Source organism: Bactrocera tryoni, chromosome 2 (genome assembly GCF_016617805.1).
Source record: "Bactrocera tryoni isolate S06 chromosome 2, CSIRO_BtryS06_freeze2, whole genome shotgun sequence".
Lineage (NCBI taxonomy): Eukaryota > Metazoa > Arthropoda > Insecta > Diptera > Tephritidae > Bactrocera > Bactrocera tryoni.
Genome location: NC_052500.1, coordinates 21,081,704 through 21,107,207, shown reverse-complemented (window position 1 = coordinate 21,107,207; position 25,504 = coordinate 21,081,704). Strand labels below are relative to the sequence as shown.

The following is a 25,504-nucleotide window of genomic DNA, read 5'->3' as shown; positions in this document are numbered from 1 at the left end:
AAGCTTCTCTTTGAGAGAATTTTTTATCAACAAAGTCATTCGTCATAGACAAGAATTAATAACTTGGTATCTAATCCGAACTGTAAGGTGGCTGCATAATATCCTTCAAACCAAGCTCCCATAGCTTCTGGTTAGACACTATTGATGTGTGAACCGCTAATAAAGCGCATCCATTTCAAGGTTCCCTACTTATTAAAAAAAAAACACAGAAACTTCAAATTTAATGGGGAATGTTCATTATCATTCGAAAGAAGATTATTTGGCAATTATTTTTTGTAGATTATCTCTTTCAAATGTTGGCCGCGGCTAAGTGTTAGATGTTCCATCTGTTGAGTCCAATTTTCGATGACTCGATCGAGCATTTCTACTGGTAAATGGCGAATGACACGCGTGATGTTCTGCTCCAAGACCGGATTCCACCAGAAAAAGATCTAACGGAGTAATATCACACGATCTTGGTGGCCAATCGAACGGTTCAAAACGTGAAATTCTCTATTCAATAAATCCATTGATTGTTGCGATACGTGGGAAGTGACGCCGTTTTGTTGAATTCAAATGTCGCCGAGATCAGGAGCTTCAATTTCAGGCATGAACTAGTCGGTTATAATGACGCAAAAACGGTCGCCATTGACGGTTTCGTTCTCACCGGCATCATTTTTGAAGAAATATGGAACGATTATTCCACCGGCCCACAAACCACACCAAACCGTTGCTTTTTTTCTGATTGAAATGACAGCTCATTTCAGGTTGCTCGTCGTCCCAAATGCGGCAATTTTGCTTGCTTACATACCCATTGTGCCAGAAATGGGCTTCATCGCTGAACAAAAGTTGGCTCGAAATCGTCGGATCTTCTTGGAACTTTAATATCTATACCAAATTTCTCGAAAATATCTCGTCAAATGAAAAGGGTTTTCAAAGCAGCGCTTGATGCGATCGCTCAATTTATATGAAAGGTATTTGCTATATTAGTCGGATATAGACGGTTCTAACAAATGTGCAGTTTCTTGGTTAGTAAAGGATGTGTGTTTCTAATCGATATCTCAAAACTGCGGCACAGGCAGACGGACAAGGCTAAAAAAGGCCTCGACTCAGCTCGTCACGCTGATCATTAATATCATATAATATGTACCTTAAAGAGTTTCCCACGTTTCCAGCTGTATATTACAAACTTCGGGCAAACTTCGTTTACAGTAACGGTATTAAAAAAAATCTCTTTGCTGTTCTAAATATGTAGACGAGCACTCATGACACGGAAAAGTGGGTATTGGAAAGTTTTTTCAACCGGAAAAACAGTTGACAGCGCACGCATGCCAGTTACATGGTCATACAAACTGAAATTACAGTTGTAAAACGGCACTACCAGCAAGTAATTTATAAGAAATGTATATTTATTGAAGACTCGTACGAAACTATTGCGAAGGTTTTCATATATGCCTGTGAATATTTGCAAACATGAAGTTCTGAGTATTATTTTGAAAATAGTTGCATACAACATTTGCTGGCACAGATTGCGCTAACTCAAATGCTAAAGAACAATATACACATAGACATACTTTTGTAACTGAAGGTGTGTGTGTGTAGCTCGCAGTATGGTGGCATGCCTAGTAAATTCGTTTGCATTGCGTATTTCCGTTGGATGTCATCGCGAACGAGTGTCCAACGAAGCGATCGAAAAACTTTTGTGATTACCTGGCAAATACATGCATACATGCTTACTTATACATGTGTATATGCATATATCGCACTGTATTGTTATTTAGCAAGCGAGCCTCACTCTCTGCCGTCAGTGTGCTTGCTGAAATCTCGTCTATTTTAGGGCGTGTTTGGTAGGAACTTAGCATATTTCTTTGCTAATATGTGTGTATGTATGGATGTATATATGCATTTATGTATGTTTGTATATATACATATGTCTATATACTCATACCGCTCTTCACATAGTCAATTGCATACTTTGACATTTCAAGACTTGCAATTGGCTTGCGCTTGCCATTTAAATATCCCATCTATGCGTTCCAACTCTAATATTTGTGTGTGTGCTTATATGGCATAGCAGTGGCGGTAAATAAAAGCATAATTAAAGTTGTTTGGCGTTGTTCAGTGCAATTCTTCTCTCTGCACTCTATTTGCTTTGATTTGCTCAACGCACGCAATTGTGTGTGCACCACGCCTATTTGCGCTGTTGTTGCAATGTCTATGTGTAAATGTTGTGTTGTTGTTTTTATTGATTCGCATTTTCATTTCGAACAAAGCGGAAACAGGAAATGAGAAAATTTCTTATGCAGTTCAAACGCTCACCTAACTACATATCTATATATAGTAGGTTCATTTGCATGTGCTCCTTGTGTTAGCAGTAACTGTATTGTTGCAAATGGAAGTAGCATAATGCGTTGCTTGCGCTTTTTCTGTGCAACCAACAACTTTAACAAAACAAAAGGCGGTTTAAAGTGCCAAAAGTCAATTTTTAGCGCAATTTTTTTGCAATTTTAAATAAATTGCGTGCGTTTCAGCTGAGAAAAGTCGCAGTGTTTAATTCATATAAATTCAAGGTTCCCTATTTTTTTAAAGAAAAAACACAGAAACTTCAAATTTAATCGGGAATGTTTATTGTCATTTGAAAGAAAATTCCTTGGCATTTATTTTTTGAAGATTATCTCTTTCAAATGTTGGCCGGGGGTATGTCTCGGGTGGTACATTCGTTGAGTTAAATTTCCGCTGATTAGTCGACTGGTAACTGGCGAATGACAGGCGCGATGTTTTGCTTAGAAGCCTGAAACGAAGCGGAATTGTCCACATAGAATTTATATTTTACATATCTCCTTAGGAAAAAGTCTAACGGTGTGATATCACACGATCTTGGTGGTCAATAAATCCATTGATTGATGCGATGTGCCGCCTTCTTGTTGAAACCAAATGTCGCTGAGATCACGAGCTTTAATTTCAGGCATCAAAATTTAGTTGGTTATCATGGCGCGATAACGGTCACCAATGACGATTGCGTTCTCAGCAGCATCATGTTTAATAAATAACGACCGATGATTTCACCGGGCCTTAATTTTTCTGGATGAATTGGCAGTTCTTGAATCTCTTCAGGTGGCTCTTCGTCCTAAATGTGTCAATTCTGCTTGTTTACATACCTATTGAACGAAAAATGGGTCTAATCGCTGAACAAAAATAAGGTTGTGTTACTCATAGTCTAAAATTTTCCCATTTTTCTTTATATTTCTGGATACCATTCCAAAAGCACTGCGTAGCTTTATGACTAAGAATGAATCAACCCCATTTTTGACATTCTGTTTTGTTGAGATCCGTATACTAATGAGAGCCTACTATATTGACCTAAACAAATGGTAGTCAGAAGAGCCAAAGTCTGTGCTGTTTTAGATGCCATTCCAAAAAAAACTGCTTCGATTTAGTGGCCAAGAATAAACCAAGCCAATTCTTATACTCTCTTTTTAAGTAAACCGTGTTCCAATGAGGACATTCTATATCGATCGGAACTAATGATAGTCAAAAGAGCTAAAAAAGTCTGTGCTATAAAGCGGTTGCAGCAAAACTTTCAGCCACTATTTTCCTAAATAGTTTTTCAGATGAGGCTGAGTCTTGTCATATTGGAAATTATTGTCTCGTGTTTAGTAGCGAATTCCTAGCGTTTTTTGGCAATCGATCGCTTTAGTTTGATGAGTTGTTGTCGGTAGAGTTCTACATTAATGCTTTCAACTGGTTTTAGAAACTCCTGATCCCAAAAAATACAGATCATCGATATTCGGCTTTGCCATTGATTTGCCTGGTTGGGCAGGTTTCACATATGATTTTTTGCGTTTAGGATTGTCGTGATGGATCAATCTTTCATCACCAGTCACATTCCGATACAAAACCAACTTATTTTGTTGCATTATAAACATGCTAAATCGCCTTTTAACGTTTGTTATTTATGTACATGATCAAATATGGATGATATGTATACTAACTTCCGTTTCGGCCATTTTTAATATGTCGTGTTATGTAATTTTTTTTTGTTGTATTCAGTGATGTTTACTATTTTATCATGGAAAGATATACGCAAGAACAACGTTCACAATTTATTCAATTTTAACACCAAATCATCCTTCTTCAATTGCAACTTTTCGTGCACTTTTGCCTTTGTGGTCGTAAAAATAGTTCACCTTTGCTCTCTTTTCCTCAAATTTTCTTTACATAATGTTTAAGTGCCAATAAGACAAAGAACCGCTCGAAGTGATGAAAATATTGCTGTCGTTCAGGCAAGTTTTGCTGAAGACGACAATTTGTCGATTCCAAGAACTTCTCAAGAATTGGGACTGTCTCAAACCATAACCTAGCGGATTTTGAGATTGGATTTGGGCCTCAGTTAACGTCGTGAGTTTGCTGAATTTGCCTTAGAACAACTTGAAATCGAAAACGAGTTTTTTTTACTGTCACTAGATCGATGATAACCTACTTTTTCTGGCCGCAATTTGAAAAAGTTGATCTTAACAATATCTGGTTTCAACAATACGGCGCTACGTGCCACACAGCATGTAAAACCACCGAATTACTGCGAGAAAAGTTAGGAGATACGATTATATCAAGAAATTGTGACTTTGAATGGCCTACAAAAAGTTGTGAAATAACACCATTAGACTACTTCTTATGGGGTTATTTGAAGTCATTGATAATTAGCAATAAACCAGAATCTTTTCAAGCTTTAAAAGTTAATACTGAACGTGCTACTCGTGACATACGACTTAATTTAGTGGAAAAAGTACTCGAAAATTGGGTTCATCGAAATCGTTCCTGCAAAAGTTAGTTGTGGAGGCCTTTTGAATGATGTTTAATTCAGAACTTAATTGTATCGATTGTACTTCACATGAAATAAATAACGTTTGAATTTCCTTAACAATTAGTGTGGGTTTTTTTGTGAAAAGGAAGCATATCACTATTTTTGGAAAAGCCTTAATAAGCCAGTGTCGAAAGATTTTGAATTTACATATATAAAGGTGATATCAATTAAAAGTTAGGTTGTCAAACGATCGATTTAACTTTCTGATGAGCAGTCCTGCCATTCTAGACTTCTAAATAAAGGCAGGCCCAACTTTGACAATTTATTGTGAGAGTAAGGGACAATAATCAAATTTTGACACAAACTGTCGGCTGTTGGGCCAATCTTCCGAATTAACTTTTCCAGGAGTGCCACGACGGGCGATGATTATTCTTGCGGCTGGTGTTATATGAAATAGAAATAAATGATAACTTTGGCTGCACTTATGCTATAATATGCTTTACAGATATAGTATTTCTATTAGCATAAAGGGTAATAAAATATCTTCATGTTGAAATTGATCGGTTAATTTGTAAGGCAGTTATTGGCTATATGGTTACGGTTCGATCTAAATAAATTATTCGGATTTTAAGTATTGTGTTGAACAATATTCCATGAAAAATTTCTTAAAGGTATCTTGTCAAATAAAACAGTTTTCCATAGAAGGACTTGAGTTTGATTGGTCAGTTTGTACGGCAGCTATATGCTATAGTAGTCCAATCAAGAAATTTTCTTCACATATTATAGCAATGCTTTGGATAATAATCTGTGTCAAATTTGGTGAATATATCTTTTGATATAAAAAAGTTTTCCATAGGAGGACTTGATTTTCTAAGATCAGTTTATATGACAGCTATATGTTATAGTAGTCTAATCGAGAAAATTTCTTCACATATTATATTTATACTTTAGAAAATAATTTATGTCAAATTTGGTGAAAATATCTTTTGATATAAAAAAGTTTTCCATAGAAGGACTTGATTTTGTAAGATCAGTTTGTATGACAGCTATATGTTATAGTAGTCTAATCGAGAAAATTTCTTCACATATAATAGTTATACTTTAGAAAATAATTTATGTGAAATTTGGTGAATATATCTTAGCATATAGAAAAGTTTTCCATATAGGGACTTGAGTTTGATCAATTAGTTTGTATGGCAGCAATATCCAAGGGTGATGCTATATAAAAACTACATATATTCGGATATTGTTTCACTGCTTTGGAAAACTTATTTTCGCATTCAAATCATTTGAAAATATGCTACAAATGTCCAACCTCATCTGTAGTTCTTCCAACATTATTTTACCAACTTCCCTCTCCGCATCAATGCTCACCCGGCACTTCATTTTGCCAACAATTTTTGATAGCAGCCACTTAACTATGGTGAGCCGCAACATTAACTGCCGAGCTCACTGTTCACAAATAGATAGACAGACAGACGGACAGAAAACCCTTTAACTAAAAACACATTGGTTAATTTCATTACAACAACTAAGGCAACTAAATTGGCTTTTAGTAAGAACATAAACGAAACAAAAACCAAAATTTTTGCGAAAAAAGAAACAAACCCGTGCAGAAACGAGGGGTTGGGGAGCCACAAGCATACATGAGTGTGTTAATAATTCAGTGCATCCCCAATAAAGGATAACAAAGGAACTTGGCATGAGCCACATGTGTATGTATATATGTACATACATATGTATGTGTTTATGAATGCAAACCAACAGCGCTAAGCGGTAAGGGCTACTGCAAGCTAATATTTGGCGCGGGGTAGCAAAATAGTACTCGCAAAGTGTATTGCAAAAATTTTCAAGGAAATTTCAAAAATGCGCCAAACACACACACATACCTGTGTACACACTCATATGTGTCCCTGTAAGTTATATACATATTCATACATACATATATGTATGTCCGGTAATATTACGAACAACGAAAATGTTCGCAAAAAACCGGCAGAGTTGTAGCTTATAATTACCCTTTCGTTTGGTCGGTCGAACGAGCCTTTTCGCCGTCGTTGTGTCGTGTCTACGGTCCGTTTAGTGCACGCCGCGCAATCATGCTGCTCGCAGTGGGGCGCAATTGCAAAGCTACAAACACCAAAAACAACAACACGCATGTGTGCAAAAGCACGCCGGCTCACATGTAAATATTGTGTTTTTAATGTTCGGCCGAAGTAATGCGAACACATGTACGGACATATGTACATTTGCATGTACTTATTACGAATGTTTGTGAGCAAAAAATGCATCAGGTTGATTGTTGTAGTCCTTTGTAGTCGGCGGCGAGCCCTTTTTAGCCAATATTTAAGTCTCCCTGTCAACAGTTTACCACTTCTGTTATGACTGATCGATCTTCGCTCTAGTATTTGCAATTTCCATTCAGTTTATGTGCATTTATCTGACAGTGCAATTGCAATATGCATGTGGTTAATGATATGCTAAACATATTTGCAGGTTTAAGGATGTTCCAGGAGCTATATCATGAATGCGCAGCTACTTTAAAATATAATTTTGTTTTCTGAACTAAGTTTGCTTGGCTGAAATGAAATTTTTTAATTTCATTAGGAGAATGAAGATTATTGAATAGTCACTAATGGTTGAGCTTCTAGGATCCATACAAGTAGATGGGAGAAGCTGAGTTGGCTAAGTTATTAATAATTAGACCGCTCCGATATTTATTTTCTTAAAATTTCGTTATACAAAATTCAACGATATTCTGGTCTGGAGACCAACATTTTTGTGCATTTTTTCACAATCGATATAAAAAAACACCATTATTCGTTTGCTATTTGTTTTTTTCAGTAATTTATTAATATTTCTAGAAGTTACTAAAATATTATAGGTAATACTTAAATTTTGTAAGTTAGTTCAGGGAATTTTTTGACACTCGATTAAAATATAATATTTTAAAAATAAATATTTTTTTTTTAATAATATTTCTAAAAAATTATTTATTTTGAAAATATTATTTTTATCATGAATTTATTAACATTTCAAGAATTTACTAAAGACTCTCAAATAAAAAAAATTAATTTCGTAAAGTTACACTAAATTCCATTTTTCTTGGTCAAAGACTAGTATTTTTTACTGAAATTTTTTTATTATTTTCTTCCTCTTCTTTATTGGCGTAAACACTGTTAACGCGGTCGAAACACCAAGTGTAGCCAGTTCCTACTCCACCTGATCTCTCCAAAGGTGTGGAGGTATTCCTCTTCTTCTGCCTCCACCGATGGGCACTGAATCGAAAACCTTCAAAGCTCAAAGAGTGTTTTCTTCCATCTGAACAACATGGCCTAGCCAGCGCAGCCGTTGTCTCTTAATTCGCTGAATTATGTCACTGTCGTCGTATATCTCGTACATCTCATCGCTCCATCGACTGCGATATTCGCCGTTGCCAATGCACAAATGACCATAAATCTTTCGTAGAACCTTTCTCTCGAAAACTGGCAACGTCGACTCATCAGCTGTTGTTATCGTCCATGCCTCGGCACCATATAGCAGGACAGGAATGATGAGGACTTGTGGAATTTGGTCTTTGTTCGTTGTCAGATAACTTTACTTTTCAATTGTCTACTCAGTCCAAAGTAGTACCTGTTAGCAAGAGTGATTCTGTTGTTGGAAAAAAAATTATTTGCGACAGTCATAACTTTGGATTGTCAAGAGTTAGGTGCAAGCTAAGGCGCGAGTGCGACGACTGTTTGTATGATGACTGACAGGAGATATTTCGTTTTGGCCTCTTTCACTATCAGACCCATTTGCTTCGCCTCCTTATTCAGTTTGGAGAAAGCAGAGCTAACGGTGGAGATGGCCAGTGATATCAATATCATCGGCGTACCCCAGCAGCTCGCCTTGTTAGAAACCTCGTTTGGTGCCCAAAGGATCGGAGAGGTCCTTCCCGATTCTGACAGAGCTTTTGCTGTTGCTCAACGTCAGCTTACACAGACTTTTAGCTTTGCGGGACCATCAAGTTCAGATATAGCGGCATAGAGGCAGAGGGTCCCCCTTATTGTGGATTGGGCAGAGCACACTTAGGTTCCAATCATCAGGCATACTTTCAACTGATGTATGCACCTTGTTAGTTATTCGCCACCGCATTTGAATAACTTGGCCGGTAATCCATCGGTCCTGCTCCTTTGTTGTTCTTCATGCGAGTAATTGCTTTTCGAGCCTCATCATAGTCGGGCTATGGAACTTCTACTCCATCGTCATCGATTGGTTCGCCATCACCAGTTATTACACTTTCAGTGCAGTTCAGCAGGCTGGATAAGTGTTCCTTCTACTTCAGTATGCTCCGAACATAAGCCACTATATCACCACTTTGCTTCTTTTAAGAGTTATACCTTAATAGAGTTCTCGAAATATAGCAAATTATATAAAAAGTAAGCTCATGTATTTATTTATTTTTCGGCTCAATACTGTGTGTAATGAATGCTCAAAAAGCAACTGTTTAGCATGGGTATCGCCTCTTACAGTCGGTTTTGCGACATAGAGCCTTAAATTCACGAGCACCTGTCTGAAGACGTAGTGATCCTACGTGCGCTTGGAATAGGGATCATATCGCCTCAATTGCACTCAGTAGGATATTGGAATTTATCAGTTTGTTCTGACCCTAGTCTCCGCATGACAGATCGCATTTTTCAGTTCGAGAACCCTGTCGTTTTGTAGCGTTTTTGAATACTCTTTACGAGTAGATACTCGTATATCTCAAAGGTTCTCAATACAGTTATAAACAGGACTCTTATCTCGTTTGCCATGAAACGTGCAGATGTGGATGCATTTTCTTCCTGGATATTGTAGTCTCTCGCAAGATATTTTTTAGGCAAAACTAATAAACATTAATTTCTATCCTATACTAAATGAAGACGCTGGCTAATTATTCTAAAGGTTCTATTAATCTGCTCTTTTTCGTGTAATTGGAAAATTGTCTATAAAAGAGTATTAAGAGGTTTCTTGGACTATATTCTTCTTACTTTATTCGAAGTTTTGGGGATTTGGGAGCATTATTGCCACATTTGATAATAATTAGACTTGTTAAGAAGAATATAGTTAAGCGGGAGAACGAACTTAAGATCTGAAACTCTCAAAATATATACATATTTTCATACAAACATACTTATGTATATAAGAAAAAATTTAACACTGTTATGTAATAATTTCAACACTTCTTCAGAGAACCAAACAATGCTCATACTAACATGCAATACATTTGAAACTAAAAGCATATGTACACATATACATACATGTATTACATATTTACATACAAAAATACATATATTCAGTACTCAATGACTACTTATAGCAAATTGTATTTGTAGCTGTAATAATATGTAATAAACTCAAGTACATTTTTTCATATGAAAACTCGGTCAATACATTACTTTTTTCTCTTTTCTCTTTTTTAATTGCAGATGCTTATCGATCAAGCCACCTGAGAGGTAAAAAAATAACACATAAACATATCCCTTCCTTACAAACGTAAAAGTAATGAATAATGAAAAAAAAAGAAAAATGCAAAAACAAAAAATGCAAGAATTCCAATATCCAATTATTAGTTTATGCGCAAAAAATAATTGCAATAAGTACAACAGCAACAAAGTGTAATGTAGATGGAATGAAAAACATGTGACTGCACTTGAGCGTTTTTAGAGCGAGGAAAAAATATTAAATTTCATTGAGCAACTAATTAGAAAATAACTGTAGAATATGAAAGGATATGAAACAAGAGAAAAATAGCAAACGAAAGACCAGCAACAACAACAAAATGGTTTATAAAACAGCTTTTTGAAAGAAACTGTGAAGGAGGGTGCGAAATATAGGGCAAAGGCGCATAACTGTCATAGCAACATAAAGCAAATAACTGTTAAATGCGGTTATTAAAAATGAAGGTTGTAGAATTTTTTTTTTTGTTAAAAATATATAAAAATTTGTTTTCATAAAATGCAACTGTTAATATGTAACTAACATGGTTGAAATTTGGAAATATGTTTTTTTTTGTAATTTTTGTCTAGAACAATAATGGGGAAAATTTTTGTTGAAATGTGCGCTCAAAAAGATATTTTTGAACATACAGTTTTATTCGTTTTGAGAAAATTTCGAATCATATAAAAAATTTAAGTCGATTTTGTGAGTTTGAGCTGGGTAATAAATTAAGTGTGACTATAGTTCGATTAAAAGCATACTTTTGAAGCTTGAATGCAGAGTTTTTTTCTTTTTGAAGTTTTTTTATATAATTTTTGCTTGTAAATATTAACGAATTTTTATGCAGAAGTTTTTTTTTTAAGTATATAGAGCATTGGTTTTCATATTAGATGAAGTAGGGGGGAATATATGATAATCAATTTATACCCTTTACGAAAATTAAAATATGTATTAAAAAATCGAAAAAATGAATAAATTTAAAAAAAATTTATAATAAAAAAAAATTAACTTTTAAATATTAGTATGAAAAAAAAATCTAACGAAAATGAAAAAAAAAACAAAAACATAATGAAAAATAAATAAATTGTTAAATGTTATTAGTATAAAAAATATCAATAAAATTATGACAAGTATTAAATAAAAAATAATAAGTTAAAAAATTAAATTTTCAAATATTAGTATGAAAAAATCTAATGAAAAAACCAATTAAATACAGTAAACAATTAATTTTAAAAATGTTAAAAAAGTAAAAATATTTAAGCAAAAAAAACAAATTAAAAGCATTTAACAAATTAAAAACTATTTAAAAAAAAGAAATTAACTTCAAGAAGGAAATTGTTGAATGTTAGTGTAAAAAAAATACTAACTAAATGAAAAAAAAATAAAAAAAGACCAAATCGTCAAATAATAGTATAAAAATATCAATAACATTAGGAACAAATAATAATAAATTTAAAAAAATGGCAAATATTATTATAGTTTAGAAAAAAACTAAAAAAAAACTAAAAAAACCAATAAATTCCAGAAAACAATTAATTTAAAAAATAAAAAAGATTTTAAAAGTAAAAATAAATTAAAAAATTTAAAAATAATAATAAATTAAACAAAATTAATTAATTAATAAATTCAAATTGTTAAATTGTATGAAAAATACTAATTAAAATGAAAACAAAATAAAAAATATAAAAGTTAAAAAATAATTTAAAAAAAATATCAATATTAGCTTGAAAAAATATTAACTAAAATGCAAAATATAAATAAAAAAATAAAAAAGTTTAAAAAAATTTAAAAAATAGATTGTTTAGTATTTGTATAAAAAATACCAATCACATTAGAAAAGAATAAAAGAAGTAAAAAAGTTAAATTTTTAAATATTAGTAAAAAAATACTATCTAAAATGGAAAAATTAAGAAAAATACAAAATTAAACGATTTTTATAAGTAAATTAGAAATTACAATAAATTGTTAAATGTTAGTATAAAAATATTTATCAAAAACATTAGAAAATAATTAAAAATTTTCGTTCTGATTAAATAAGATTAAAAAAGTATTGCCATAAATAATGATAATATTTGCTTTGTGTCAGAAAATTTGCAATATTTTGAAATAAAAAAGTGAAAGTCGTATGCCTAACTCCTCTGCTTAATTAATACTTAATTATTACTAATTTATTGCTACTTTTCAAACTAATACAAAAAATAAATCTCTGGTTCTTAAAATCCTGAAATTCAAAAACAAGTTAGAAGCGCTTAATTTTCTGTTCTGAGACACTAAACAAATTAAACATTATTTATTGTGACTTCTCTGGGCTCTCAAGCTAGGCATGTCAAAAAATTCTTTCAAATATTTTCATAAGAATTTTGTTTTGTCATATTAATTAAGTCATAAGTATTCCAGTAAAATAGTTTATTTTATTTTTTTTTGATAAAAAAAACTAACAAAAGGTTTGAACGTTGTGAGAATTTAATTAAAAGTAACTGCCTAACATTTTCCATTACATTCAATATACATATTATTTATGTACATATAAGTACACCCAGCAATTTTACACTCACTCTAAAACACTCTTGCGCAAGTCATTTTTCAAATAACTACATACAAAAATTTATAATTTTATAAAACATTGCTTGGTTAAAACAAAGAAAAATACTAGAAACCTTTAAAAAACTATCCCATCCACATGCATATCCTTCTCCCAATTGACCTTTCAGAAACCTCAAGTGGCAGTTGGTTCGCATTTTTTTAGTTTTCCAAACACAACAACAGCTTTTTAATATTTTTTTTTCTAATTTCCTTTATCCTATAATTAAATTTAATTTTTTCATGCTTTTATATCAGTTTCGCCATTTTTTTTCTGCCCATCAAAGGGCTGCCTGACGCTTACACGCGACTGACCCAAATTGAGGTTGACAAGGAATGGTAACTGTCAAATCACTGTCAACTTTACATTGCATTACAAACAATTTGCTGTCCACCTACGCCAAGGCTGTAGGCGATTTTGGCGTAGAACATTAGGGTGGTCCAAAGAAAAACAAATCCAAAAGATGAGAACCAAATTTTTAATGGCTTTATCAAAATATTTCGTATGATTTGTTGTGTATGCATTAGAAATATTGAAAAAATAATTCTTAAAAATTTTCCTTGGAGTTTTAACAGAAGTAGCTAAAGTCTATTTACCAAAATTTCGGTCACTTTATAGCACCAAGTAAAAAATTTAATATTTGTACTGTACATTTCGTTCTAAGTTATTCACTAATATTTCAAGTGTTTAAAATAAAAAATTCGAAGAAATTTCACAATGTGTCTAACTTGATGATTACTTTGCAATTTTTTTCTTATTGTCTAAAACTTCTTCGTAATAATCAAATAGTTTTACATGATTCAGAAAAATATTTTTATTTACTTCGCTGATGAAAGCATCCAAAAATGTGTTTATAGATTTTGGAGTCACGTATCAAAATCGTTCCAAAGTTATAGGCACCTAACCTGAGACGTCTTGTTGGATCTTAAGAAACTTTAAATCGTTTTTTTTTTAATTATTTATAAGTGCCCAATATAAGAGAATATACAAAAAAGATCCCTGACAAATTTCAAGTGTAAAGGGTGTTTAAAATATGTGGTTTTTGGCAAATACGAATTTCGAAAAAGTCTAAAGTTTCGTCTTAAGACTAAACCAGCCGAGTGACCAAGACACTAAAAAGACAGTAATTTGTAAAATAATTGCATCTTTTAGTTAACCGAAATATTATTGAATATTTACACTATCGAAAATATGAAAACAAAATGGCGATTTAAAAAAAATCGAGCCAAATATTCCGTCCCACCCTAATAGCCAAACATATTATTTGCGTATGCAAAATACTTCTTGCGTGATTTTCACCAATCTTCTGTGCGGCCATTTATGTCAAAGCCTGACAGTTAAACCGCAAAACGTTTCGTTCTTTTCTACTTTTGCCCTCTCCCATTCCACCCTTCAACTGTCACTCCATCGCATACACCCTGCGACACGTGATAGAGACATCCAAGTGTTGGTTCCTTACATTTTATTGCCATTTTCTTCACTGCATCTCACAAATTGCAAATGAAATGTGAAATCTTAATCGATTTCACGATCTCTATTCTAGTCGTTTGTCTTGCGTCCATCATTTTTGTTGTTCCTTTGTATACACGCTGATCATCAGTGACAGTTGTGGCAATCGGCTTTCATTATTGCTTTGCGCTTGCTCCAAGCGAGCAGGTTGTGTGGGTTGCAGAGTTGTGGCTTATATACAAAAATATTGGTATGTAATTGGTGCGGTGTGCGGGGTGCTGGTGGTAGTATGTTAACCACGGTGCTTAAATGACGTTTACATTTTTGCGGTCTCTGATCTCTGCAGCCAGCTTCTTGTACACGAGTTGCCAGACAAAGCGGCGTTTACTCGAATTTTCAGTTTGTTTGAGCCTCTCTCTGTAGGTGTGGGATAGTGTTGGTGTGAATATACCTATGTATAGGTAGTTATATGGGCATCTGCTGTGCAAACCGCAGTGGAATAAATTGCATGTGGCAAAATTGTGTTAAATGAGACCACTCAACAAGTCTTATTGATATTATCACAAATGACATTGACAAAAGTGGAATTGGTTAAGGAGAGATTTCTTATTGCATTTAATTATATTGAAAAGATAGAAACTTTTTTAATGCTTTTTAATAACTAGATGTGAGAAAGTGTTTATTTGGCAGCATTTTCATTTTAAGTTAATTCTTTTTTAGTATAGAAATGTAATATAATGAGTCAAAGATTGTGAAGCAGTGCTTAGGTATGACGCAAAGCACCGACTAGCAATAGACAGACCTATTTTTATAAACCTAAACCAAAAGTATAGCTTCTAAGTGTGCAAATATTTTGAAGAAAAAAAAAATATTTATTTTCTATTGTTAGTAGAAAATTCTTTAAGAATTTAGGTCTAAAATATATTTTCTCTTTAGAATTATATGTAAATTTTAATTTACATACTTACAGATTTTATTGTGAATTTCTAAAATAATTTATCAATCGCTTATTACTACTGAAATCCCTTATAATTAATTGAATTTCATAAGATTTTTGCTTTATAGGTGCCGATTCATTGTGAATTTAATTAATGTATTAATTTTTATTTATCTGTCTTGACTCTATTTTCAACTTGTCTAAAACTTCCTAGTAAAATTCAAACCCCTTTACATAATAGAGAAATATTTTTTTAGTTAATTTTGCTTATGAAATTATCCAAAAACATGCTTCTCAAATCTTGAATCATATATCGAAAACGTTCTAAAGTTATAGGCATTTAAGCTGAGATCTCTTGTTGGATCTTTGAAACATTGTATTATGAAAATAATTTCATTTTCAATTGTCTTTTGTTTTTTACTTTATGTTAACTAATATTTAATAATTTTAAAATTTTTTCTGCAATTTTTTTCTTCTTGCCTGAAACTTCTTTGTAAAAATCAAATAGTTTTACATGATTTAGAACAATTATTTTCATTTATTTCGCTTATGTAAGTATCCAGCAATATGCTTATAGATTTTGAAGTCATATATCAAACATGTTCTAAAGTTATAGGCCTCTAAGCTAAGATCTCTTGTTGGAATTTTTGTTCGCAATATTATGTTAATGATTTAATTTTTACTTTGCTTTGTTGTTTCTACTTTATGTGAGCTAATCCTTAACATCAAGCTTGCAGTTTTTTCTGCTTGCCTGAAACTTCTTCGTTAAAGTTAAATAGTTTACAATGTTAGATAAAAATTACTTTCATTTATTTCGCTTATGTAAATATCCAACAATATGCTTATAAATTTTGAAGTCATATATCAAACACGTTCTAAAGTTATAGACATCTAAGCTGAGATCTCTTGTTGGACCTTTGTCCTTAACATTAATCTTGCAATTTTTTCTTTTTTCCAGTAACTTCTTTGTAAAAATCAGTTAGTTTTACAAAATTGAAAAAAAATTATTTTCATTTATTTAGCTTATGAAGTTATCCAACAGTATGATTCTAGAATTTAAAGTCATTTTTCAATGCCGTTCTTATGTTAAAGGCATCCAAGTTAACATATTAGATAGCGCGATATGTAAATAAATTGAAAATAAATTTTTGTCGCAGAGTGTGTTTATTTGTTGAAAAATCTTTCTCACCACCAGTCACCTTTTCTCAGAAATGTTAGTGGAGCCCGGCTACGGGATCAAGTGGACCAATATTTTTTTCACTTCTAAAAACGTACAATACTTTTATTTGTTTTTTAAGTAAAACAAATCTTCAAGAAAAAAATAAACAAAAATGTTTTTTGACTTGCAAGTGCATACTATATCACCCTTTAAAACATATACAGTTCATCTATAAAAAGTTTTCACAACAAACTTCCTTAATTCAATCAATTCCTATTTTATAAGAAATTATATTTGTTAAGAAAAAAATAATAGAACTCGCCTTCTACATTCATCACATATACCTTATGTAACTATAGTACTGGTCTATCAATTGTAGTATTATGTGTGGTGTCTATATCCATATAGTATTACATGCCTATACTATACGTATACTCCTACCTACTACATATTCAGCGTTCGACGTCGACGCCTTCAATTATTTATCTGGCATTACCGTGGTAACTTAATTAAATTTAGCGTGCTAATAACTCATTTAGTTCAGTTTGAGAAAAAAACAAATTCAAATTCAAACTGTGTGTGTTGTGGAAAAGCCAGAGAAGATGAGTGGCAGCAACAAAAAGGCTAGCTTATAGCAATTAGTTGCAGTGAATGTATTGCCAAGCTCATATATTTTTCACTGTTAGTAAATTCATATTAGAAGCAGCAGAAAAATGCGCATTAGGAAGGGTCGCTGTGATGAAACAAATTCAAATAAACTCGTTTTTAGTTGAAAAAAAAATTTAATAATCAAATAAATTTATTTGTAATGGAAAAAATAAATAAAATCAAAGAGATTTGAAAAATATTGGATATTTTCTGTGCCTTCATACTAGAGTTCATATAAGTATACAAACTCACACCCTTTCCATACAAATTTATATATATTTTAAGCTTCTCAGAGCCCTTTGAGCGACTTAATGCAACGAATACAAACACATCTTTTGAAAATACAGACTCTTCAGAGCTTCTGTAAATATTTTTAGGGATCTTCGAAGTTAAAGCTAAGTTTTAAGTATGTAAAAGCAAAGCAATGTCATCCATCCATCAAAGAGCACAACCAACCTAAAATGGGATGGACTTGGAGGTGCAATTTAAAACCATAAAAAATACTTCTTTCTGCATTAGACATAGATTAAGTAGCCTAAAAAAATCTTGACTGAATTTATGAAAGTTTCCTTTCAACTTTAAGATTTTCCGACCCTCCCTAATGTCGCTGAGAAGCTTTATAAAAATTGAACAAAATTGTCTGGGAATCTGTTACTTATACATAAAAATGCATGTGTACCATATATACTATACGTATGAGTATTCAGCAGGCTCCGCTTTTTTCACTTCGCAGCAAACTGAGAGCTTTTATGTCTGCTTGCTGATATTTGCTCAGTGGTAATTATTCTATGTACGATTCATAAAAATATATTAAAAATAATTATTTTGTACTAATTATGTTTTCAGTTATAAATTTAATGAATAGCATTTTTTGTTGTTTTGGTTGCGTTCGACGCCCTCTACACTCAATTAAATCCCATTCGAACAAGCGAAATCACACCTTAGGCAGTTTTTAGACGAATTTTTTTCCTCATATCTAGGTGTATAAATTTTTTTGCCAATTTCTTGCGCTTCTAACATGTGTAAAATAATTAGAGTAACAAAAAGTCGATTTAAAACAAACGGCTTACAAATTAATTAGACAAGCTGCGTGGTAGACGCTTATTATGGCTAATGCTGCAATGCAATGCAATCGTTGGAGTGAAATAACAATGGATAGCAATATTTGATATCGACAGGAAAATTTAGAAATATATATACAATATACAATATGTTTATACATATATGTATATACTAATTTTCATAGAAGCATGTGCGCAGCCATTCATCAAGATTTCGAAGCCTATCACTGGCGCCATATAGTAATTTACAAATTATGCACTATAATTGTCTGGATTAAAAAAGTAAAGAGATACTGCTTGGTATGATAAATGTGGAATATATGTATATGTAGAAAATATAATACCCTTCACAGTTGCATATCTTATGTCATAAAAGGGTATACAAATATTTGTATCTTGATTTTTATCGATCAATTTGTATGGCAGCTATATGCTATAGAGATCCGATCTGAACAATTTCTTCGGATATTGTAGCAATATTCTGTAGAATCAGCCATGCCGAATTTTGTGAAGACAGCTTGTTAAATAAGAAAGTTTTCCATACAAGGACTTGATTTCGATCGGTCAATTTGTATGGCAACTATATGCTATAGTAGTCCGATCTGAACAATTTCTTCGGAGATTGTAGCAATGTCTTAGATAATTATCCATGTTGAATTTCGTGCAGATAGCTTGTTATATAAGAAAGTTTTCCATACAAGGACTTGACTTCGATTGGTCTGTTTGTATGGCAGCTATTAGCTATAGAAGTCCGATAATGGCGATTCCAACAAATGTGCAGCTTCTTGATGAGTAAAGAACGTGTGGTAAATTTCAGAACGATATCTCAAAAACTGAGTGATGAGTGATTAGTTCGCTTACATGCAGACAAAGGGAAAGTCAGGTGGAGATGACTTAAGGGACTCAGTTCGTCACGCTGATCATTCGTCTATATGCAATGTATACTTAATACGGTCTGAAACATTTGCGAGTCAAAAATTTTGTGCCAAACTTAAAATACCTTGTACAGTGTATAAATATATGAATAAACACAAATGCCTTCACCCACATTTAAAGCTACAAAGCAAGACCATAGCAGTCGCTAATATGCATTGTCACTTTGTTCAATGCTTTGAAAATTCCACTGAATTCTTTATAGCACAATCAAAGTGGAAAACGTTTCAACCATAAAGAATTACAATAACTATTACGTTAAGCTTGTAAGCGTCACTTTTAAGCTGCCAATTCGTTGAAAAGCTGAAGACCACACCAAACAAAGACTATGCACACGAGCCAAAAGGAAACTCGAGCTCTCTGAGCTCATACCCAACATGTGGTGTAGTAGCAGAAAATTCCTGCTAATTTGTGACTTGCCACGCCAGACACTTGTATCTTGTGCTTCCACTTAACTGGTTGGGGCTACGCCCGGTGGTCAGCTCCCAAGGTGACAGCAATAAATGCAGGACAAGTGCAAGAAGTCACTGGAGTTGTAAGCTGAGACGACATTAAAGTGAATATAGTTGCTTGGTTAACTAGAACGGCTAGCGCTTAAAAGCGAGAATAAAACTGAGTCTATTTAAGGTGAATGTGAAAGCATAGGGTTTAAAAATTTATACGGGAAATTGTTGGTACTAATTGAGCCTTATTTTTAAGTCTGTCATTTGTATAAAATTTTATTAAAATTCAAAGGCCTGCCTAATTTATTAACAAGTCTTATGTACTGTAAAGACAAACATCCCTTTTTTGTTTATTTAAAATAGCACGAGTTCCTAGAACCAACATCGCCCGTAGAAATCCCCTTAACAATGTGATATCGAAGTAGTGAACTAAAGGGAGGATTGCGGACACTTATTTCCGGGTCCGAATTATCAAGCGGCCCAGTGCTCGGCAACAATGCGTTGTGAGTTTTTTTCCTCAACTGTTGCAGGACCTCGGTTTTCTCTTTTCTGCACTGGTGGCAGCAAGTGATTAGATATAAATATGGGTATGTTTTTATAGTAAATGTAAACCCGTCTGCCTTTGGAATAGATCGCCAAATTGCTTTTTAATACTTCATCATATATCGGCAAATTTCTCAGACACATGGTTCCGGCTACGGAACTCCGTATTCGATTTTTGAGTATATCGTTGTTCTTAGAAATCTGAATACTATCTCTGTTAAGCATATTTGGGAAGGACTTTCATAACTTGATATTAATATGGGTCATTTCTGATATTAAGTGGAATTTATAACATTATCCAAGGCATCACTTCACTCTTCGATGAAATAGCTTAGATCGGACTGTTACAGCATATAGCTGCCATACATCTGCTCTCATCTTCAGTCCTTTTGTCAGTTTGCCTGCTTGTATCCGGTAATTCAGGCAAATGGTAAGCGGTTTCTTTCGAGCAGACTGTTTAAATTGCCCTCTCGTTTCCAATCTTTGATGACGGAAGCAAAATACATGCTTTAACTTCTGAAGCCATTCAATTCATCATCCGTTTAAATTTCTTGGTTTTGCTCTAGTTTGTTTTCATTATTTATGTTCATGTTGTTAGGATCCTCAACTCAAGCTGCTATCGTCGCTCAATCGTGCAGATGCATTGCAAGGATGCCAAACTAGGGTTGACACGAAACCTTATTCGTGTTCAAAGCCAGGACTATAGCACCGAGCCTCTGCTGACGTAGTATCGAACGTACTGGAAGACCTGCAATGTTTTTGACGGCACGGAGGCGGCTGAGAAATTACAGAAAGACATTTTCAAGATGTCTCTTTTTTTCAGAAGTAACTGAATGCCACTGCCGTCAGCACAAGTTCGACTATTCCAAATTGTTTGTCAAAATGTTGTTCCTACCATTACTTCATTTCTTAATATGTCAGCTGGTCTGGGGTTTTGTTATTCATAACTAACCTACATCTTGCAGGCTGTTCAGTATTCACCATCAATTATCGATTTTTTGTTCAAAGGCTTTCATTGTAGCGTTTCGCGTTGCTCTGTTCTCTTCCTCTAATGGGAAGGTGTTCCTTATGGAAGCTTATTTCGAAGCGCCATCTATTCACCTCGTCACCGAAGACTCATAGAATATTTCAGGTTTTCCACGTTGAATCCTCCTCTCTTCTCCCTCTTGGTCAGCAAACCTAAGAACTTAGGCCGTCAACTGTTCGCCAAGCTGCAGCCCTTGGTGGCCTAAGCTCAGCCATTCTACTCGACCTTAGGCGTTCCTTAATTATTAGTATTATATTTGAAAATTAAAATTAGAAAATTTCTCTTCTAAAACATTTATTTTTTCTTCTATTTATATTACTCACAAAGTTGCATCACAAAAGGCACACAATAAATGGGCACACATTTATTTGATTCCATATATCATACATATGTATATTTACACACATGTACATATGTAGGCACCATATAACCTAACTGCGCAGCAAATTTTTGTTTTTGGTAAAAAGCGCAACACAAATACATATACGATTTCTAAATAAATATGTGGCAGTGTGCTTAAATTTGTTTGCATGAAAATTCCAAGTTAATAAATAGGTAAATACACGCAGAGGCAGAGGCAAAGCAAACGTAATACAAATAGAAACAAATTAAATCTTAAGTTAAATATGTGCACAACAAAGCTATTTATGCGCCATGTACACACAAGCCACAAGACAGAAGACAGAAGACAATTATTGCACGGCAGCAGGCAGCAAGGCACAAAAACAAATACTGCAGATAATGGCTTGAAGGAATTATTAAAAGACCAATAAATAGATACATTCGTAAATGTGTAGCTGTGTGTGTGTGTGGAGAATTATTGCGGAATATTTGAAAGAACGCGACTTTTTTATTGCCAAACGTACAAATACAAATATGTGCGCTTATAAATATGTTGTTATGTGACACGCTTAAGCAAATTTGTTGATATTATTAATTTATGCGACTCGATTGCATTAAACATACATACATGCATGTACCAATACAATTAATTTATGGTTTATGGAAGTTTCATAAAATATTATGAAATCCATGAGTTATAACGGTTAATAAAGTTTGTGTAGATGTTGCGAGAAGTGAATAATTAAAAAAATGTAGAAAATTTCAGTTCAATTAATTTATTAATAATTAAAAAATTAATATTAAATAATTTTAATAAAAGAAAAATAAAATAAATAATTAATATTAATTTTTTTTAATTTTATTAAGAAATTAATTGAACTGAAATTAATAAAGATTATGTTTTTTAATTATTAATAAATTAATTAAACTGAAATTTTCTAAATTTTTATATAATTAACTAAGTTAATAATATTTTTTAATTTTTTTTTAATAATTTTTTCCATTTGATTTATATTTAAAATTTAAAAATAATATTTAGAAAATGTGACTTAATTTAATTTAATAATTATTTAAGTACAAATAATATGTACATACATGTATATGTATATCATTTTTCAATTTTGTTGTAAATTACTTACTTACTTTAGAAAAATTTATAATAATTCAGAATAATTAAAAAAATTGTAATTTAATTTCTATTTTTCGTTTTCTGTTTACTATTTTTCCACACTATTTGTTTGAAAAGTTAATACTTAAAATTTAATTTAAAATAAAATTATTTAAAAAATTTGAAAAATTTAATGAAATAGATGTTTAATTTTTTATATATTACAGTTTACATATAAAACACAAAAGGAATAAAAATGTTGTGTTAAATTTTCCAATTCTAATTTTAAGTATTTTTTTTTAATTAATTAATTAATCATTAAATTTTTAATTTTTTTCTGAGTTTTTTTTTGAAACATTGTTCACTAAAAAATATTAAAATATTTAGTTACAAAAAATCAATAAAATTTTTCTTAATTATTCTTTTTTTTTACTTATAAACTAATTTATTTGACAATTTTAACGTAAGATATTAAAATATTTAGTTACAAAAAATTAATAAAATGTTTCTTAATTATTTTTTTTTTTACTTATTAACTAATTTATTTGACAATTTTAACGTAAGATTTTCATTACTTACTTTTTTTATAAAAAAAATATTAAATAAAATAAATTAATAATTCATACAAATATTTTAATTATTTCTAAATGAAGTTAATAAAAATTTATTTTAAAAATTGTAAAATTTTTATTAAATTATTTAATAATTAATTATTAAGTTATTTAAAATTTATTTAATAATTTAATAATTAATTATTAATCTTAACAATATCTTGTTTTTACTTACTCTTATTATAAAAAATTATTAGTTAGAGTATGTGTAAAATTTTAATTAATTTTCGATTTAAATTTTTTTAAATTATTAATTAATTATTAAATTTTGTTCCTCATTTATTTCTCTTGAAACAATGTTTACTAAAATACATTTAAAACTTTAGTTACAAAAGATTAATAAAATTGTTTTAATAAATGTGTTTAAATTATTTTTATTTTTGAAGATTTATTAAGTAATTAATAGTATTTTCTTATTTACTTTTTTATAAAGACTTTTTAATTAAAATAAATATCTAAATAATAGAAATGTTTCAGTTATTTCTAAATTTAATTAATTATTATTTTTAACTGTTAACTCAAAATTGTTAAAATTTTCAATTATTATTATATTTGTGCTCTTCCGATCTTATTACTATTTTTTAAATTTTATTGTATATACTAAATTAATTGAAAAATTAAAAAGTTTAATCAAAAATTTTACGTTCTTAGATAATTAATTATTAAATTCACTAAAAAAATTTAAATAAAAAAATGATTAATTTTAAACTAATTTAAATTTGGTTAAAAAAGTGTAAATAAAAAAATTAATAAGTTAAAAAAAAATTAAATTGAATACATTTATTATCTTAATATTTTCTTTGAATTTATTCACTTTGTTATTGTTTTATTTCAATTTTAATTTTTAATAAAATTTAAATTAGTTTAAAATTAATAATAAATCCAGTTTAAATTAGTTTAAGCAATTTAATAGTTATATTTAACTTATTAAATTCATTTAATAATTAAATAAATTCGATTTTTTAATTACAAGACTACCTTAAATTAAATTTTACATGTTTTTTGATAATTAATTTTTCAGAAAAATAGTAGAAAATAAAATAAATTAAAGAATATTTAGGAAAAATTAAGAATTTTTTCGATTATTGTTAAAAATGTATATTATATATTAAAAAAATGATTAATTATTTGTAATTAATAAAATTTATTTATATTTAGTATTTCTATTATTATTTACTTTATTTTCTTATGCCAAAAACATTTAAACGCAAACTTTTACCAAATGTTATCTCGCTTGAACTCTGCACCCGCCTGACTCACCTGCTTTCGTTGTAAATAACAGGCTTTTATAAAAAAGAATATCTTCTCTGTGACATCTGCAAAACAATTGACTCATTTGCTTGGAATTAAGTCCATACACACATACAATGTAACATAAATACTTCCCGCAATGGTTGGAAAATAAAATCTTTCTGTGGATGTCTGCACTCATGTGACATCTCAGGGCTGAGTTCTTTCAACGCAATCGGTTGAAGATGAATTGTATTGTAAATTTCATGCAGTGCATGCCACATGCTGACAGTCATTAAGAATTTATGACATTACTCAACTTCGTGGTGGAAGCCACCAACTGCCTGACCGAGGCGAAACCTTGACTAACTTCTTTAACAGACCATTTTATATACCGCCTATGCTCAAACCCGTATGTTTTAATATCAACTTATATATGTATTTACTAACTTCACAGTCATATATTAAGTTATTCAGTGCATGCAAATATTTATGCTAGCATTTTTTTGTCAAGCAAATTATTTATATTTATTTTAATTTTTTTACTCCTTTTCAATTAATTATTCGAATAAACGAATTTTGGTTCTACCTGTGCAGGTACATGTTTATACTTATGTACATATGTATGAGGGCGCCTCACAGCAGGTGTTTTGAATTGCTAATTTTTGCGTTACTGCCCAGCCCTCACATCTGTGTACATATGTACTCACATATGTGTATATACATGTTTGTATGTGTCCAAATATTAGTTTGGTGGATTTTGATATATTTACTATATTTACAGATAAGATTAAGTGGGATTTTTGGCAATAAGCTTAAGTAAATTGCAAAATTTAGATAACGCTTAAGGTTGATTAGGCTTCGAAGTAGAGAAAGTAAAAGCTTTTGCTTCAGAGGTTTTTACTCAATATTTTTTTTTTTATTTATTTATTTATTTGTTTTTGCGGGTGAGGGGGTGGAAAATGCCTTCATCAGTGGTATCGTCATAGCAGCGGTACGGCTTGTCCTTGAGTCTAGATCCTTTATTAGCCGTGCCATCCATCTGCCGCGATTTTCAGTCTCCCATCTTTGTTGCCATGTTGTTATTGTTTCTTTCTTTATTTGTTCCATTTTGCTCTTGTTATTATCAGTTGACTTCTTTAGCTCTTGCAACTTCTTCCTTTCGTAGAAGGTCAGTTGGGACCGCTTATAA

At 31.4% G+C, this 25,504-nt stretch overlaps 1 protein-coding gene across 4 annotated transcripts in view; it reads left to right on the top strand.

The window, feature by feature from the left end:
- LOC120767328 overlaps positions 1–25,504 on the top strand; it is a 68,368-nt gene that overhangs the window by 9,204 nt on the left and 33,660 nt on the right. For all 4 annotated transcript variants that reach the window (XM_040093270.1, XM_040093271.1, XM_040093269.1 and 1 more), the window contains exon 3: positions 10,231–10,257. In XM_040093270.1, the coding sequence (XP_039949204.1) occupies positions 10,231–10,257 (27 nt within the window). The remainder of the gene's footprint in view (positions 1–10,230; positions 10,258–25,504) is intronic.